Source organism: Euprymna scolopes, chromosome 33 (genome assembly GCF_053919585.1).
Source record: "Euprymna scolopes isolate OS-2025 chromosome 33, ASM5391958v1, whole genome shotgun sequence".
NCBI lineage: Eukaryota > Metazoa > Mollusca > Cephalopoda > Sepiida > Sepiolidae > Euprymna > Euprymna scolopes.
Window position 1 is genome coordinate 90252263 of NC_136514.1, and position 16121 is coordinate 90268383.

General features: G+C 35.5%; 1 protein-coding gene across 1 annotated transcript in view; it reads right to left on the reverse strand.

Moving 5' to 3' along the window:
• LOC145258346 (uncharacterized) overlaps window positions 1–14370 on the reverse strand; it is a gene marked incomplete in the record, with an annotated part of 299186 nt that extends 284816 nt beyond the window's left edge. The window contains 1 exon segment of the mRNA XM_080116539.1: window positions 13794–14370. Coding sequence (XP_079972665.1) covers window positions 13794–13875 — 82 coding nt within the window.
• Between the last annotated feature and the right edge of the window lie 1751 nt (window positions 14371–16121).

Here is a 16121-nt window from a genome sequence, read left to right on the forward strand (position 1 = left end):
GATGATTACGAAGTTTCTATTTGAATTATTCAGAACTACTGTTTTCATCTGAGTGTTATTTTCATAACGCTTCGATCGATGCAACCTCCGGCTTTCTTTAGGTGCGCTTTGTCGAACTTGAGAATCAGCACGGAACTTCGAACGGAACCCTTTACGTTATCCACCAGGGTAACAAACTATCGTTTCGTCAGTTGTGACCGGGTAGAATCCCTAAGTAATTAGCAATTGTATTTTTGAGTATCACCCGTATTTAGGATCGAACCTTTAATCTCCAGAAGCATGTAACTTGCAACTTTATTTTACCAAATACTTTATCTATTACGACACGGATTCGCAAGAAGGTCGGAGGTTACATCGATCAAAACGTAAAAATAACATCCAATAAAAGAAGAGTAGTTCGAATATTAAACCTTATTTTAAAATTCAATAAACATAACACTGTGTTCAAGTCCAATGTTAACAAATTCCTAATGAACCGCCCCCTTAATTAAACACTTCATCAAATCTCCACACTAACGTAATGTACTTGCAATAACCCTTATCCCTGAGTGGCTTCCGGGCCTTGATAAGTGGTGATCACTAAAAAAAAAAAAAAAAAAAAAAACTGGTTTTATTATCTTTGGAGATACAAAAAAAAAAACTGGAGAGAAGGTTAGTTGGTTTACGGCATGTCAACCATTTTTGGGTCATTTGATATAAATTTTGGGAAAAAGATTTTATGCTTCAAGTTCTTTATATCGGTCAATGTGCACTGGTTGTCCAACCCCCAAAGGATGTTTATTCCGAAAGCCGTTCTCAATATGGAGAGGTTGGAAATGTTTATCCCGAAAGTCGTTCTTAACATGAGGATGTTTATTCCGAAAGACATTTTATTTTCAACCTCCCCGTAATCAACTTCTTAAACGTAAGTCTTCGGGTAGTCCGCCACCCCCCAGTGCACTTCCACGCTTTATCTTCAAACAGTTATTCATTTTGTTTGGTTTGGTTGTTTTGGACTTTCAGAATATGGAGTTTTGCAAAAAGAAAAAACGCTGTTTTGTTCAGGAAGTATCTTCAGACAGTTCTGGTCTGGTAACAATCACCCAACAGATGTCACCACTTTAGGTAAAAGTAGATTCGGAAACCATGGTAATTAAGCGGCAACACCACATTCCTCAAATGAGGTCTCAGATGTCTTTTAAGGTGATACCCAGAATCGAGAGGACACCTGGAAAATGGCAGAGGATAATTTAATGTAGTTTACTTCTGTGATTGTGACGCCTATCAAGTTGATCGTAAAGAACAATTCTGGTGACCTTTCAAGCGATACTCGTGCATTGTTAACGCATCTGCGATTCGGTCATAGAATCGCCAACGTTCGAAGTAACAGCTGCATTGCTATTGAAAAATATGGGTAGGTAATGAGTTTGGATCTGATCTCATTACAGCGAATTCGCTCGTTTTCCTGGAATGACCGTTTCTCCGAAAAAAAAAAAAAAAAATAAATAAATAAAAATAAATAAAAATAAATAAAAAAAAAAAAAAAAAAAAAAAAAAATAATAATAAAATAAATAAAAAAAAAAAAAATAAATAAAATAAAAAAAAAAAATAAAATAAAAAAAAAATAAAAAAAAAAATTAAAAAAAAATTAAAAATAAAATATAAAAAAAATTTAAAAATTAAAAAATAAAATATAAAAAAATAAAATAAAAAAAAAATAAATAAAAAATAAAAATAAAATAAATTCAAGAACGTTCATGAATCAGATGCTTTTTTTTTTTTTTTTTTTAAGATCTGTATAATCAGGAGAGCTTTGGCAAGAGAATATTTTCATTATTTTGACTCGCGTTTATATCTGACACAGTTAATCGAGAACCACATCACTATCTAAAAGCATAAGACATTAATTTATAGATACCCGAGAGTCAAAATAATGAAAAGAATATTCTGTTGTCATAGCACTAATACCCAGACAATTCGCCGATGCACGAAATATTGTTGCCACGTCTTAGCTGGTGTCTTATTCTTAGAGTGAAAAAAAAAAAAAAGTCTCAAATTTATTAAGTCCTGCACTATCGGCGAAGCTCCAACCTCTGTCCCATCACTGCAATGTTGCATTTCTGTGCTAGGGTGAACTCATTGCACTTTTGCCCCCCCCCACGACGTACATGCAAACGGCAATATTCCACCTCTTCACGGTTGAGGTCGCTAGATGCCTGGAAACCTACTCCAATAGTTTCTTCCCTCGGATTGCTAGACTTTGGCGTTCTCTCCTTGTTTCCTTAACTATAATGTTCAGAACTAATGTGCAGAAGTTTAAATGTAATGTTAACAGATATCCTGCTGCTCGATTTCCAACAGTCTATTAGAAACTATCCCAGATAATAGATCTTTACATCTAAATGGATGGAATGCCTTGTTTGGCGTGAAAAGGAGAGAAACTAAAACTAAAAATTACACCAATTAATAAAATGGTGGTGCAACTGCAGATAATAGCGAAATCCCAATGTTTCAATATTGAATTTCAAGGTAAACCAATGGTTTCTACTTAATTGCAATGTTGCAGTAATGAATATATTTTCATGGCAAGTGCTTGTCTGAGCTCCAATCTATGCCCCCCCCCCCCATCGCCAAACATTCACAAAAAAACACTCGTTTGGTTGTAAACACTATCAATAATTTCACCAGACTATCTGTGCCTAAACCTAAATTTAGATTCTATGAACAAAGCTTCTAAAAACTGCACACTTGTGGAACTCTTCCATTTACCTGCTTTCCAGCTGACTACAATATGGCCGTCTGCAAGTCCAATGTAAACAAGTTCTTGTTGAGCTGTTCCCCTTAAGTAATCTAATTTACCAAATTTACACAGCTAATGATTACTATGCCTTGTTTTTAGCATAACTGAATTACTTTCCTTATGTCACGTGTTCTCCAAAATATGGTGTTTTATGATAAAGATCGAAATCTCATTTTATCTTCTCTATATAAATAAAATGAACTCATTTTTCCCCGTCTGATTTTGACCTTAATAGGATTAAAAATCAAAATATTTCATGCAAATATAATATGCACAAACGGCAGAACAATATCTGAGGTGTGTTATAGGCTTATTATTTCTCAAATTCCTTGATAATCTTAGATTTCTATACTTTTTCTGCTGAGAAGTCACGGCCAAAATCGGTTAAGATCAATGGAAGTGGTAAAATATTTTCTCTTATAAATTCCTCCTCCCCCTGCCACCACTTAACACCGTTTGGGGATCGTTCACAAGCAACAGTTGAGAAGAGAACACCGGTTTGGCTTCGTAGTTCTTTCATGTGAAGTTATTTAAAATCACTAAACTAAGCTGCAGTGCTCTGTGGCGTAGTGGTTAGCGTGCTGGACAATTCACATTATATTTTCACGTTCGCGCCGACCTACCGTAGTCTTTTTTCCCCCCTAAACAACTGGAATGGACTTTTCTTGGTGGCCGAACTGTTAACGTTGCAGATGTTTTTTTTGTTTTTTTTTTTTTCACTTTATTTTCCTACTTTTACTCATGACTCCGGGTTTGATCCTTCCTACTTACCTACCATAACATTTTTTAAAACTCCCCCCCCCGTCCCGGAAACAAACACTCGGGCAACGCCGGGTACCCCCGCTAGTTTTTAATAATGCGGAAATATGCAAGTACTTCTGATGTGCAATTAATTAAAAAAATATTTTGTAGAAATTGACACAAAAAGTTGTTGGTAATTTAGCAGAGAAGCCAACAAACGACTACATACATAAAAAAAATAGATATACAAGGAATAAATGTTACCGTAGCCAATAAAAGTTCATTTTATATCAATACCTGGCTCATTTATTTTGCTTTTCAAGTAGTTTTTATTGCTCTTTCTAAAAAATTCAGTTCTTCCGAGCGGATTCGGAAAAAAATGGCATCTTTGGAAGAAGCAAGCTTCGTTTTGACTTCAAGGTTCACAGGTGCTTTGAATTTTTTTATTTTTACGAGAACACCCAGTCACCCCAACCTCATGTTAAGAACGGCTTTCGCCGGAAGTGGACTCAGTTTACCCAAATATGGGACGGAAGTCACTAAGCATGAAACGAAATTAAGTTTGACTTTTTATAACACTAGTGTTAAACCCCCCCCCCCAAAAAAAACCTCATGTATTATTAATGACAAAATTCCATTTATTCATTTCAAGAAACTTAATACAAGTGTTTAGAATAAGTTTTTGTGATAACACAAGTTAATAAAAACTTTCATACATTATTTATGACAAAATTCTATGATAAAACTTGTGAAAGACAAATTAAAAAAAAAGACACCATTTATAGAAATGTAAATAAAAATTCTAAGCTTTTTTCGTTATAAAACAAATGTTAAAAATGAAAGTTTATTTTGTTTCATAATAGCATAAGTATTGAAATGAAGTAATTTTTAAAAATAAATTATTCCCACATGGTTTCGTATTTCGTTTTATGTTTAGTGACTTCGCTCCTTATTTAAGTAAATCAAGTCCGCTTCTGGCGACTTAACTTTGAGTACTGATTTTCGGACTCAACCCGACTTTCTTCAGGAGCATTTTGTCGAATTTGAAAATCTACACGAAACTTCGAACGGAAACGTACGTAATCCACCAGGGTAGCAAGCTACCGTTTCGTCAGCCGTGGCCGGATAGAATCCATAAGTTTTAGCAATTGTATTTTGGAGTATCACCCGCACTTGGGGTTGAACCTTCAGAAGAGGAGCTAGGAAACCATATGTCACGTGATCATGAAGGTTTTGTTTCCAAACGTTAAAAGATGATTGATAAAATGTATTTGGATTATTGTTTTCATCTTGGTATTATTCTCAATATGTTTCCGCCGATTTAACCGCCGATCTTCTTTGAGTGTATCTTGATGGCTCTTTTTGGTGAAGAGTAGAAAGAACGTTCTGGTTTTTCAAATGAGCCACAGTCGTTAGAATTCAACACGTAGGTGTTTATAAAACCGAAAGAGCGTCGAGTAGTTTTCATTTTTGTATCATCGCAAAAAGTTAGAAACATTGTATCAAATTGATACGGATTCGAATACGAAAATGGAAACGACTCGACACTGCTTCATAAACATGAATTCTAACGATTGTGGTTCATTAGGGGGGGGGGGATAAAAAAATCAACATCCAACGTTTCTGAATTTGAGATGAAAATTGGTTATTCGTATTAATTTAATTCATCGAACTACCGTTTTCATCTTTGTCATTTTCACAACGTTTCGGTCGATGTAACCCCCGACCTTCTTCAGGTGCATCTTGTTGAACTCTGGAATTACTTAGGCCCTCTATCCAGTCATGGCTGACGGAACAAGAGCATGCTACCATCGTGAAGTAAATAAAGGGTTCCGTTTGAAATTCTGTCCAAATTCCCGAGTTCGACAGAAATATTCCAGAGTTCGAGAAGATATACCTGAAGAATGTCGGAGGTTACATCGACTGAAACGTTCTAAAAATAACTCAAGATGAGAACAGTAGTCCGATGAATTCAAATACAAAAACATCCTTTATATAAAAAAAAAAAAAAAAAACTATCGCTCAATGTTCGTTAAGTAAGCAACAGTAGCAACACCCCTCTCTTCAGTTCTTAGAAAGGAAATAAAACTGGAATAGTCCATTATGAACTAAAGGGTCCCTTTAGTAAAGGGATTATCATAAACGTGGGTAGCCAGGAGAAAAACAGATTAGAACTTGTAATTCGAAAAAAAAAAAAAAAAAAAAAAAAAAAAAAAAAAAGCATTTTTTTTGTATAAATGTGATAGCCCGCAAGTCTGTCCTCAGCCACAAAAATCTTATCTTATCTCAAAGTTTGATGTGGTGGGGAGGCAGATTAAAAAAACAAAATACCTTAAAGTTTAACATTTTCCTTCCGGTGTAATAAAACTTCCATCCCACTTTTAAAGAAATACCCGAATACAATGTCGAACTTTAAAACCTTTATTCGTTTTTGTAGCGACCGGAAACGTGAATGTCAACAGATATCCAACTCGTTTTTTTATTAGTCACGAAACAAGGTGTGCTTTGAAAAGGAATTTACGTCTTTGTAATTTGTCGAGGGTAAATAGTTGGAGAAAATTACTAATCCTTTATTGCGAAGGAGCGCCGTCACCTGGATACGGACTTACCTCCCCTTTCTCACATGTGGAAGATTTTAAAAAGTTAAGGATTAAAAAGCACCCTGGTTTACAAAAAAAAAAAAAAAAAAAAAAAAAAAAAAAAAAAAGCAGTTCCATCGGCATTTAAAATTTATTTACATGGAAATCATTTATCAAGGCTCGAGGGCCACTCAAGGATAATTTACATACGCGTTCAAACGTTGCTCCTGCTTTCCATCCATCCTTCGTTCCTGCTGATATTTTCATACGCGTTCTGTTACAATATTCTTTAAACAATTTTTTTTCAGCAAATTTCATTTCGAATATCGTCCGTATTTGTAAAAGCGCACAAATAACTAGACAATGCATGCTGAGGCAAGTTGTGGCCGATCATACGATAAGAAAACAGCCGCACCTATGAAAGGGACTCCAATTACATTCAGGTATTATTTATTTTAAGATAAACGACGTTAAAACAATAAGGGTCACGGTCCTTATCAGTTTAGTTTTAGGTTCTAGGGTGGCAACGGCCTCATTCTGATACTTCAACATGATCGACGCCACCTTAATATCACCAGACCCAACGCCAGTCTCGTAGGTAATAGCGCCCCCTTCTTTCGCGATAAACAGTTGGTTTGTCGATTCCCGTTTGAATTGGACAAGTGTTTAAAGTTATATATTTTGTGCACACCTGTATACAGGTCAGCTAGAACAGATTCTGTATAGAACCCAGAATACAACAAAAACAAAAACTCGCCTGAAGATCGGAGGTTACATCGGCCAAAACGTTGCGAACTTCCAAGAAAAGAACAGTAACCCGAATAATCTAATATATAAACGGCTATATGTCGGTCTGTGTTTGTCGTTCTGTATCCATATTTTCAAACTATCTATAGAGTCGCGATTTAAAAAATAAAAAGAGTATTTAGATGCCATCAGTTAGAATCGAAACTGAAACTCTAGCATTCAAAGCTGGTGACGTTACCACTGTACCAACCTGATACGTATATAAACAGATTAAAAATTAAAAATCTAATATATAAAAAGGCTATATGTATGCCTGTGTTTTCATATTTTCAAACTATCTCCGAAACTAAAATTCGCAGGGCGGCGCTAGGAGCCTCAAATACTTGGATTTTTGGTACTCATGCAGAGAGTGATCCGTGCTGAAACAACGTTATTTAAAAAGCCATTCTTAACATGGGGATGGTGTTTTGTACCTATTCTGTACTTTAACCTTACAATTGAATAAAAAGAAACAACTTTAATTAAACTTGGAAATATGATTTAAAAAAAATAGCGCGGATCACTCTGCATTAGCACCCGTTTTTTTTTTTTTTTTTTTTTTTTTTACGGGCCGTTCTTTTATGGGTCTTTAGCAGGTCAAAATTGTTTTTAAAGGGTCAAAATTTAAAATTAAATATTTTGTACATTCATCTTAGTTTATTTTTAAAAAGTGGGAGGGGGGGCGGTTTCGCCCGGTCGTAAAATACGCTTAAATATATTTTAATGTCCCGATTTCGTAATTATTATAGAGTCGGGATTTTAAGTAAAAAAAAAAAAAAAAAAAAAAAAAAGTATTGGTGCCATCAGTTAAAATTGAAACTGAAACTGTAGCATTCAAAGCTGGTGACGTTACCAATGTACCAATGTGACACGCATATGAACTGATTAAAAATAAACTATGAATTTACAAAATGTACAACGATTTTTTTTTTTCCAATTTTGACACGTTATAACTAGGTGCTAATGCAGAGAACGATCTGCGATATTTTTAAAATCTTATTTCCACTTTTTTTTTTTTTTTTTACACAGTGATCACCACACCACTTATCAAGGCCCGGAAGCCACTCAGGGATAAGGGTTATTGCAAGTACATTAAGTTAGTGAGGAGATTTGCTGAAGTGTTTACTTAAGGGGGCGGTTCATTAGGAATTTGTTAACATTGGACTTGAAGACATCCAAGTTGTAGTCCGGAGGGAAGCAGGCAGACGGAATTAAAGTTTTTTTTTTATTATTCATTGTAAGGTTAAAGTACAGAATAGGTACAAAACACCCTCTCGATGTTAAGAATGGCTTTTTAAATAACGTTATTATTTCAGCATAGATCATTCTCTGCATGAGTACCAAAAACTCATTTTAACCGGCTAAACACCCACAAAAAAAAAAAAAAAAAAAAAAAAAAAAAAAAAACGGCCCATAAAAAATCCAATCATCTGAGGCTCCCTAGCGTCACTCTACGACTTTCAGTTTCAAAGGAGATAGAGTTTGAAAATATAGAAACAGACAGGCATATAGCCTTTTATATATTAGATTTTTAATCGGTTCATATGTGTGTCACGTTGCTACAGTAGTAACACGACCAGCTTCGAATGCCAGTTTCGGTTTCGATTCTAGCTGATGGCACCTAAATATTTTTTTAACTTTTGAAACCACGACTTATGGTATCTTACAATCTTTGGCCTTTTGGTCAAGATCAAAGTGTAGTATCTGTTCTTCAGATGCTGCACTTCCATTTCTTGTTCTCTTTCGGTGGAGGATCAATCCTTCACGACTGAGACAATTTATTTTTGTACCTTTTCTCCACGTTAAAAAACGACCCTGGTGTCTAACTGTCCCGTGGGGAGGCATAGTAAATAGGTACAAAATCTAGACAAATTAAAATATATTTAAGCGCATTTTGCGCCCGGGCAAAACGGGGGGGGGGAGGTGGTAGGCGCCCCCTCCTAGTTCAAATATAAGCTAGAAGACACAAAATGGCAGTTAACCTTTTTGATCGATGCAATGAAACTGGATTTATAACAGTGCGGATGCGCGTATGTAAATGCACGCAAACTGCCGTCAGCGGTGGGGTGGGGTGGGGTGGGGGTTAAAGGACTATGAAAAAGAACGATCACGAGAGACAAGACAACGTTCGATATCACGTGGGTGACGTCACGGCTGTACCAATGAGAAAATAAATGTTACTACAAAGAACAAGCGAGTTGGTTGGAGTCATTTCCTATTCTTTGTCTTTGTCTCTTGTGACTGAAACTGCACATAACGCCTGCTGTTCCGAACAGCACCACTAGGTGTATCAGAATTTTTGTAGGAATTTTTGACACCCATAACACGAAACTGCGAATAAAATATAAACTCGTAATTTCTATTTTAAAAGTGGGTTTATTTTCTTTATGGATTATATTTCCAAAAAATTTGTATAAATAGAAATATTTTATTTTTTAAAAAACAGTAATGAAATTAATTGCATTTTACGAGTTAAATATTTTTCAATTTTTAAACTTTAAAAATCTATCAATTTTTCTATTGATTCTATTTTTACTATATTTTCAGGGTCAATGTGAAATTTTATGCTCTTTCCAATAAACCGAATATAATATTTTAGACAAACGTTTTTTTTTATTCACGCCCCCCCTCATTTTAAAGCGTTTATTAAAAAGTAAATAATTTACTCAAAGTTTTATGTATCACAAATTGAAGATAAAAGATGAATAAATAATATATTCAAATTTAAAACAAGAAAAGTGTTTAGAAATTTACCTGTAAAGTCCGAAGTTTACCCCCCCACACACACTTAAAAAAAAAAAATAGGGGTTGAATTACATTTTTCGAGTAGTTATAAGCTTGGAAAGACAGGGGATCGAATTATTCAATATTTTTCACGAAGTATCTTACACACCTACAGTACCACATTAGTTTCAAACTAAGTATGTTTTATTATTTATACTAGCAGAGCTACCCAGTGTTGCTAGGTGTCCATAAAGACAAAATATGGTACTTGTACAGTTTAATCAAGACATAAAAAAAAATGAAAATATCGAAAAGTTAAAAATCAAAAATAATATTTTAAAATAAAAAATCTAAATAATTCAATGACAGAAGGAACAGGCGAAAAAAAAAAAATAGCCACTACTGCTAACGTAATGAATTACATTGCTTAATATCTGAAAAACTACTCGTTTGCGGCAAATTTAACAGATATTTGTTTTCAGCATACCCGAAAACCTTTTCAAGTAGTCATTTTAAATAGGGATAAGTAAAAAATTCACCCAATATATATATATATATATATATATATATATATATATATGAGAAATGAGGGCGAAACTCGAGTCTTGGACTTTCGGTTTGTTGGTTTTCATGGCTCTTGTGAGCTGCGACGTTGCATGGCTGTGGAAATATATTCTCTCGCATTGCTTATTGCTTGTTAGGTAATCTTGTCGTGATGACCTCCCTAGCGAATATAAAATTCCTACTTGTGAGACATCGGCTTGGTTTATAGCTGGTCACGACAATCACATCCCTTGTTCGGGACGAAAGCAGGTTCATTCCATTATCGGATTTCGTTGCGGTGTAGTAACTAGATACATCTTCAGGCAAGAACGCTTATATTCCAAAGCGCCCGCTTTTGAATATAAGCGTTATTGCCTGAAGAGGTCTCTAGTTACTAAATACTAGAAGACCGAAACATGCTCATGACTGTGTAGCAACAAATTACTGTTTATGTAAAGACAAATTAAAAGTAACTTCCTCTTCCCCGGTATTGAACACTCTTGTATTAACCTCGTTATATTTCACTGGTTACCTTACCTTTGAAAAATAACCTCAGATTCATTCGAATTTAGTATTCAAGCAGAATGTCTAACTATTTTGTAAGCTTTTCAAGTTAAATTTTTTTTTTTTTTTTGGCATTTTTCACCCCAAACAAAACACATCGCCACTTTGTTGTAGGGGGCTACTATCAGGTACATAAGCATCAGGGGTACTGTGTAGGAAGTTGGGCAGCAAGATGTCGGTTCACGTTGCACTTGAACTTCTGCATGTCAGTACAGTTGGGGAAGCAGGGACCCGGAAGGGAATTCCAAAGTCTAGCTGTTCTGGGGAAGAAACTACTGGAGTAGAGGGCTCTCTTGCATCTAGGGATCTCTACTGTGAATGGGTGGGATTTAGCTGCATGTCGGAGGGGTATTTACGTCGAGGGGGCACAAGTGCTTGCAGTTCGTCAGAGCATTCACCGTTAAAGTACTTGTAGAACAGGCAGAGGGATGCAACATTTCGTCGATGTGACAGAAGCTGAAGTTTAGCTGACAGTTCAGGACCTATCAAATTGGCGACTCTCTTGAAACTTGTCTAGGAGCGAGAGACTAGTGGCAGATGCACCACTGCACCAGCCCAAATATGACAACAATATTCCATACATGGGCGAATGGTGGCCTTATAGATGTATAGGATACTTTCGGTCGTTAATAGCTTTCTAGCACGGTAGAGAGAACCCACCTTCTTTGCAGCGGTCCTGGCAATGTTCTCAATGTAATTGTTCAAACTCAGGTTTCCTGTGAACGTTAAACGTTAGTTTAAAAAATGTACTTTCAGATAAAGAGTCTTTGGCCATTGCTATTGGCGGTAGGGAAGGTTTCTTGTAATTATTGAAGGAAACCAGTTTAGTCTTGACAGCATTGAAGGTGACCATCCATTTTTGTCCATTCCACTACGGATCGGAGGTCTTCCTCTAGTGTTTCTGCCATTTCTTTAGATATGTGTTCATTTGTTTTCCTGTCGTGTCTTATAGAATCTTGTTAGGTGAAAGTACAGAATAGTTACAAAACGTACTCCATGTTAAAAATGGATTTCTAACTGCTATTTCAGTACGGCCCGTATTTTGCATAAGTACTTCAATTTTTTAGAGATTTTAGATCGATCTTTACAATCACCGTCAGCTTTATTTTGATTTCATTACAGCGAAAATAAGAGGATGTGTTATAAAACCATATTTGCCTCATCACGAGGGCAGGATGAGATACTAAGTTTTTTCTTTTTTAATGTGTATATGGGGATATTTCGCATCTCAAACGAGGCACAGCATCGGATTAAATTTAAAATATATTTAAATAAAATTTTTAAAATGTCCCAGTCTAGTAGGAAGTTTCCTCGGTCGATGTGTACTGGTTGTCCAACCTTCAAAGAGTGTTGATTCCGAAAGCCATTCTTAACATGGGAGGTTGGGGGTGTTTATTCCGAAAGGGATTTTTTCGTAATCAACTTCAAGTTAAGTTTTCGGGCGGTTCCCAGTGGACCCAGTGCACTTTCAGTTTCCCATGTTGAATGAGGGTAAAACAGCGAAGTCGCAGGCCAAAGAGTGGTCCCCCCCCACACTGAACTACGAAGGCCCGTTTTGAAGGCACCGGACCCCCCCCCCCTCCCCCAAACACACATCGACCAGGTGCACTCTGGATTTGAATATAATTCTTTTTAAGTGTCTCAGTCCTGAAGGATTTCTCATCTGACGACAGATTTATTTACGTGCTTTCTATTACTGCAAGATATGGCACAAGGCCTGAAAGTGCCCCCTCGTTCGGATTATGGTGGGGGGGGGAGGGGGGTATAAAATACGGGAATTGGTTAGTCAGCATTCCTTAGTAGGCCGGTAATACTTGGAAATGTTCATAGAGGACTGGACTAAACCGTTCCTCACTTCAACGACAAAGTATTCGATGCCTCGGGTAAGTTCCTAGGTTGTCGGAATTATAGCCACGGACGCTTCTCCGGCTGACAGAAACATACAACACTTTGATTATAACCAGTAAATGATAAACGACCTCACCCAGCGTAGTATAAACACCACCAACTACCCCATGCTAAGAACGACGGGTTTGTATTACTATACAGATTCGAAGGTGCTAGTGCAGAGAGTGATCCGCGCTATTTTTTAAATCGTATTTCCAAGTTTAATTATTTTTTTTTTTTTTTTTTTATTTTTTTTTTAAATGAAACTTTGGTCCTTGTTCCTTTAATTGAAAAAAAAAAAATTAGGGCTTGAATTACATTTTTCGAGGAGTTATAAGCTTGGAAAGATGGGGTGGAATTATTCACTATTTTCACGAAATTTCTGATACACCTATAGAATAGGTACAAATCAGCACCCTCTCCTCCCCATGTTAAGAATGGCGTTTTAAATAACGTTATTATTTACGCCCGGATCACTAAAAAAACACTAAAACATAAATCTATCAAAGGCAAGATAAGTTATTTTACATAACTGGATAATTTTTTAGTGTTTTTATTTAATGTAACATGTTTATTCGGCTTGAAAAAGTGTTTTACCGATGTATTGGAAAATTTTAAATGGTGCCCGAGTGCCCGACTCTCGAACACGGTAAGTTTGGGAAAAGGAGTTAAAAATATAACAAAAACTATACAAAATACGGTTAGAAACTTGCTCAATATGTTACCGTGACATGGGCTGACAAATATGCGGTGGGTTTCTAACAGTATTTTGTATTTATTTTTAACTCATTTTCCCAAACTTAGCGTGTTCAGAGTCGGGCACCATTTTAAATTTTCCAATACATCGGTAAACACCGTTTTTCAAGTTGAATAAACATGTTACATTAAATAAAAACACTAAAAAATTATCCAGTTAGGTAGAAAAGTAACTTATCTTGCCTTTGATAACATTTGTTACATATTTGTTTTTTTTTGACAACTTTTTCGAATCTTTGTGTATAATAATACAAACCAAGAACGGCTTTCGGAATAAACACCCCCACAACCGTCCCCATGTTAAGAACGGCTTTCGAGGTTGGGGGTGTTTATTCCGAAAGCCGTTCTTAACATAGGACGGTTGGGGGTGTTTATAATACGTTGGGACAAGTCGTAAAAATTTAGTTTTTTTTTAGCCACAAATTTCACTTACCTGTTGTTGCGGATACGGTAGTAACAGACCATAATATTCCCAGGTAGAATAGAAAACATAAAAATAAATGTCGAGTATACATGGTGATTGGTAGTGCTTTTTTTTTTTTTTTTTTTTAATATTTCCTTTTTCCTTTTGGAGTAAAAAAACAAAAATTAAAAAACAAAATGGTATAAATTATCCGTAGTTTAAACGTCTAAGAATATCCAATCGCTCTCTGAATAAAAAAGAAAACTGAAGTAGTATTTCCTAAAACTGTTCGTTTTTATGAATGAAATTGTTTAAAAAAAAAGTACCTTGGGGCTTAGTTCTTGTTAAGGTCCCCCGGTACTTACGAGCACGAAGAAACAAGTCGTTTGTCGACTGACATTTATGTCTCTTGTTGTTGTTTTTCTTTTTTTCTTTTTTTTTACCTGGCCTTAAAGTTTTTTTTTTGTTTTTTTAACATAAAAAAAAGGAAGAGAAAGAGAACGGCGAAAAAAAGAAGGAAAAAAAAAGTGAATCAACAATTGGGTTAGTCCATTTTAAAATAGGGAGGATAAGTTGTTATTTCTTTCTTTCTTTCTCTCTCTTATTCTCGCGTATGCGTGTTGTTTGTTTCAAATGTTATGGCAACAGAAATATTGTTACCCTCTCTCCTCTCCTCTCGTTAAAACTAGGAAATTCTAGAGGGTGTGCACGTTTGTTATTTTTGTTTTACTTTGTTTTCAGTGCTTTCTTTATTTTATTTATTTATTTAATGTTCATTTTGTCGAGGACAAAGAAAGAGAGAGAGAGAGAGAGAGAGAGAGAGAGAAAGAGAGAGAGAGTGGGGGGAGAGGGAGGGAGAGAGAGAAGGAGAGAGAGAGAGAGAGAGAGAGAGAGAGAGAGAGAGAGAGAGAGAGAGAGAGAGAGAGAAAGAGAAATACTTGCTTGTGACTCCCTACGAGGGCAAAAGTTAGACACGTGTTCGTTTTTTTAATACTGGAGGAAATCCCTACTCTCATCCAACCTTTATATAAAAAAAAAAGAAAGAGAAGCTCTTGTTAAAATACAGTCGACAAATCAATTTTTAAAAATATGTCGTTTTAAGCAAAAACAGTTTTACGTACTTACTTGTCATGTCGAAAATAGTAATATATCCAAAAATTACGAAAAATCATTGAGTGAAAACTTATTTATTGTTAAAAGCAATATTTTACGGAAAATTTGGTAAAATCGCATTTTTCTTAGATGTTATAAACTAGATAGCAAGGGAAGGGTCTACACGCAGGGGACATAACTTCGAAACGAATATTTTAGATTACTTATGGCATGGCTGCAATATTTGTTGTCTATAGCGACAGACTTTATTCTAATCAAGACACAAAAGCAGTTGTTTTACTTGATGAATTTCCGTAATTTTTCGATATATGACTATTTTCGACGTGACAATTAAGTACGTAATATTGCTTTTTGTTTTTTTTGTTAAAAACGATATATTTAAAAAAAAAAAATCGATGCGTAGATTATATCTTAAATAGCAACAAAAAAAGTAACAAAAATAAAATATCCCAAGTCAAAAAGTATTTTTCCTCGTTTGATCGAAGTGGGAAGGGCAGTACACTGGGAATTATGCAAACAACTGCATCTCGAACGCACTGACACGTGGTACAAACATAAGCCGCAAACAGTACTTGAAAGCGAGAATCACAAAATCCTATGGGACATGAACATACAACCTGATAAACACATCCAATCAAGAAGACCAGATGTCGTAATAATTAACAAGAAAGAAAAGTCCTGCCAAATCGTAGACTTTGCTGTTCCAGCTGACCAGACCACAGGGTGAATATCAAAGAAAAGGAGAAACGGAGCAAATACACAGAGCTAGCCAGAGAGCTGAAAGGAATATTCCACTTTGATCTCCGTTCAAAAGACGAAAATTGATATAACTTAGTTTTCCCCAATTTGAGACATAATAATAATAATAATAATAATAATAATAATAATAATAATAATAATAATAATAATTGGAAAGGAATACCTCAGGAGAACAAGCAAACTTCTGGAAACTAAATTATCTAGCAGAAACCTAATAAAAGGTATAAATACATGGGCAGTATCACTGGACCGTTCACAGGGTGGACTAAAGAAGAACTGAGCTCGATCAGAAGACTAGGAAACTCATGACCATGCATAACGCACTACACCCAAAGGACGATGTTGATCGACTCTACGTAAAAAGGAAAGACGGCGGAAGGGGACTGGTTAGTATAGAAGATTGTGTGAATGGCACCAAAAAAGAACTAGATAAATATATAATGCAAAACACTGAAAGAATAATCATAACAGCGAGAGACACAGAAA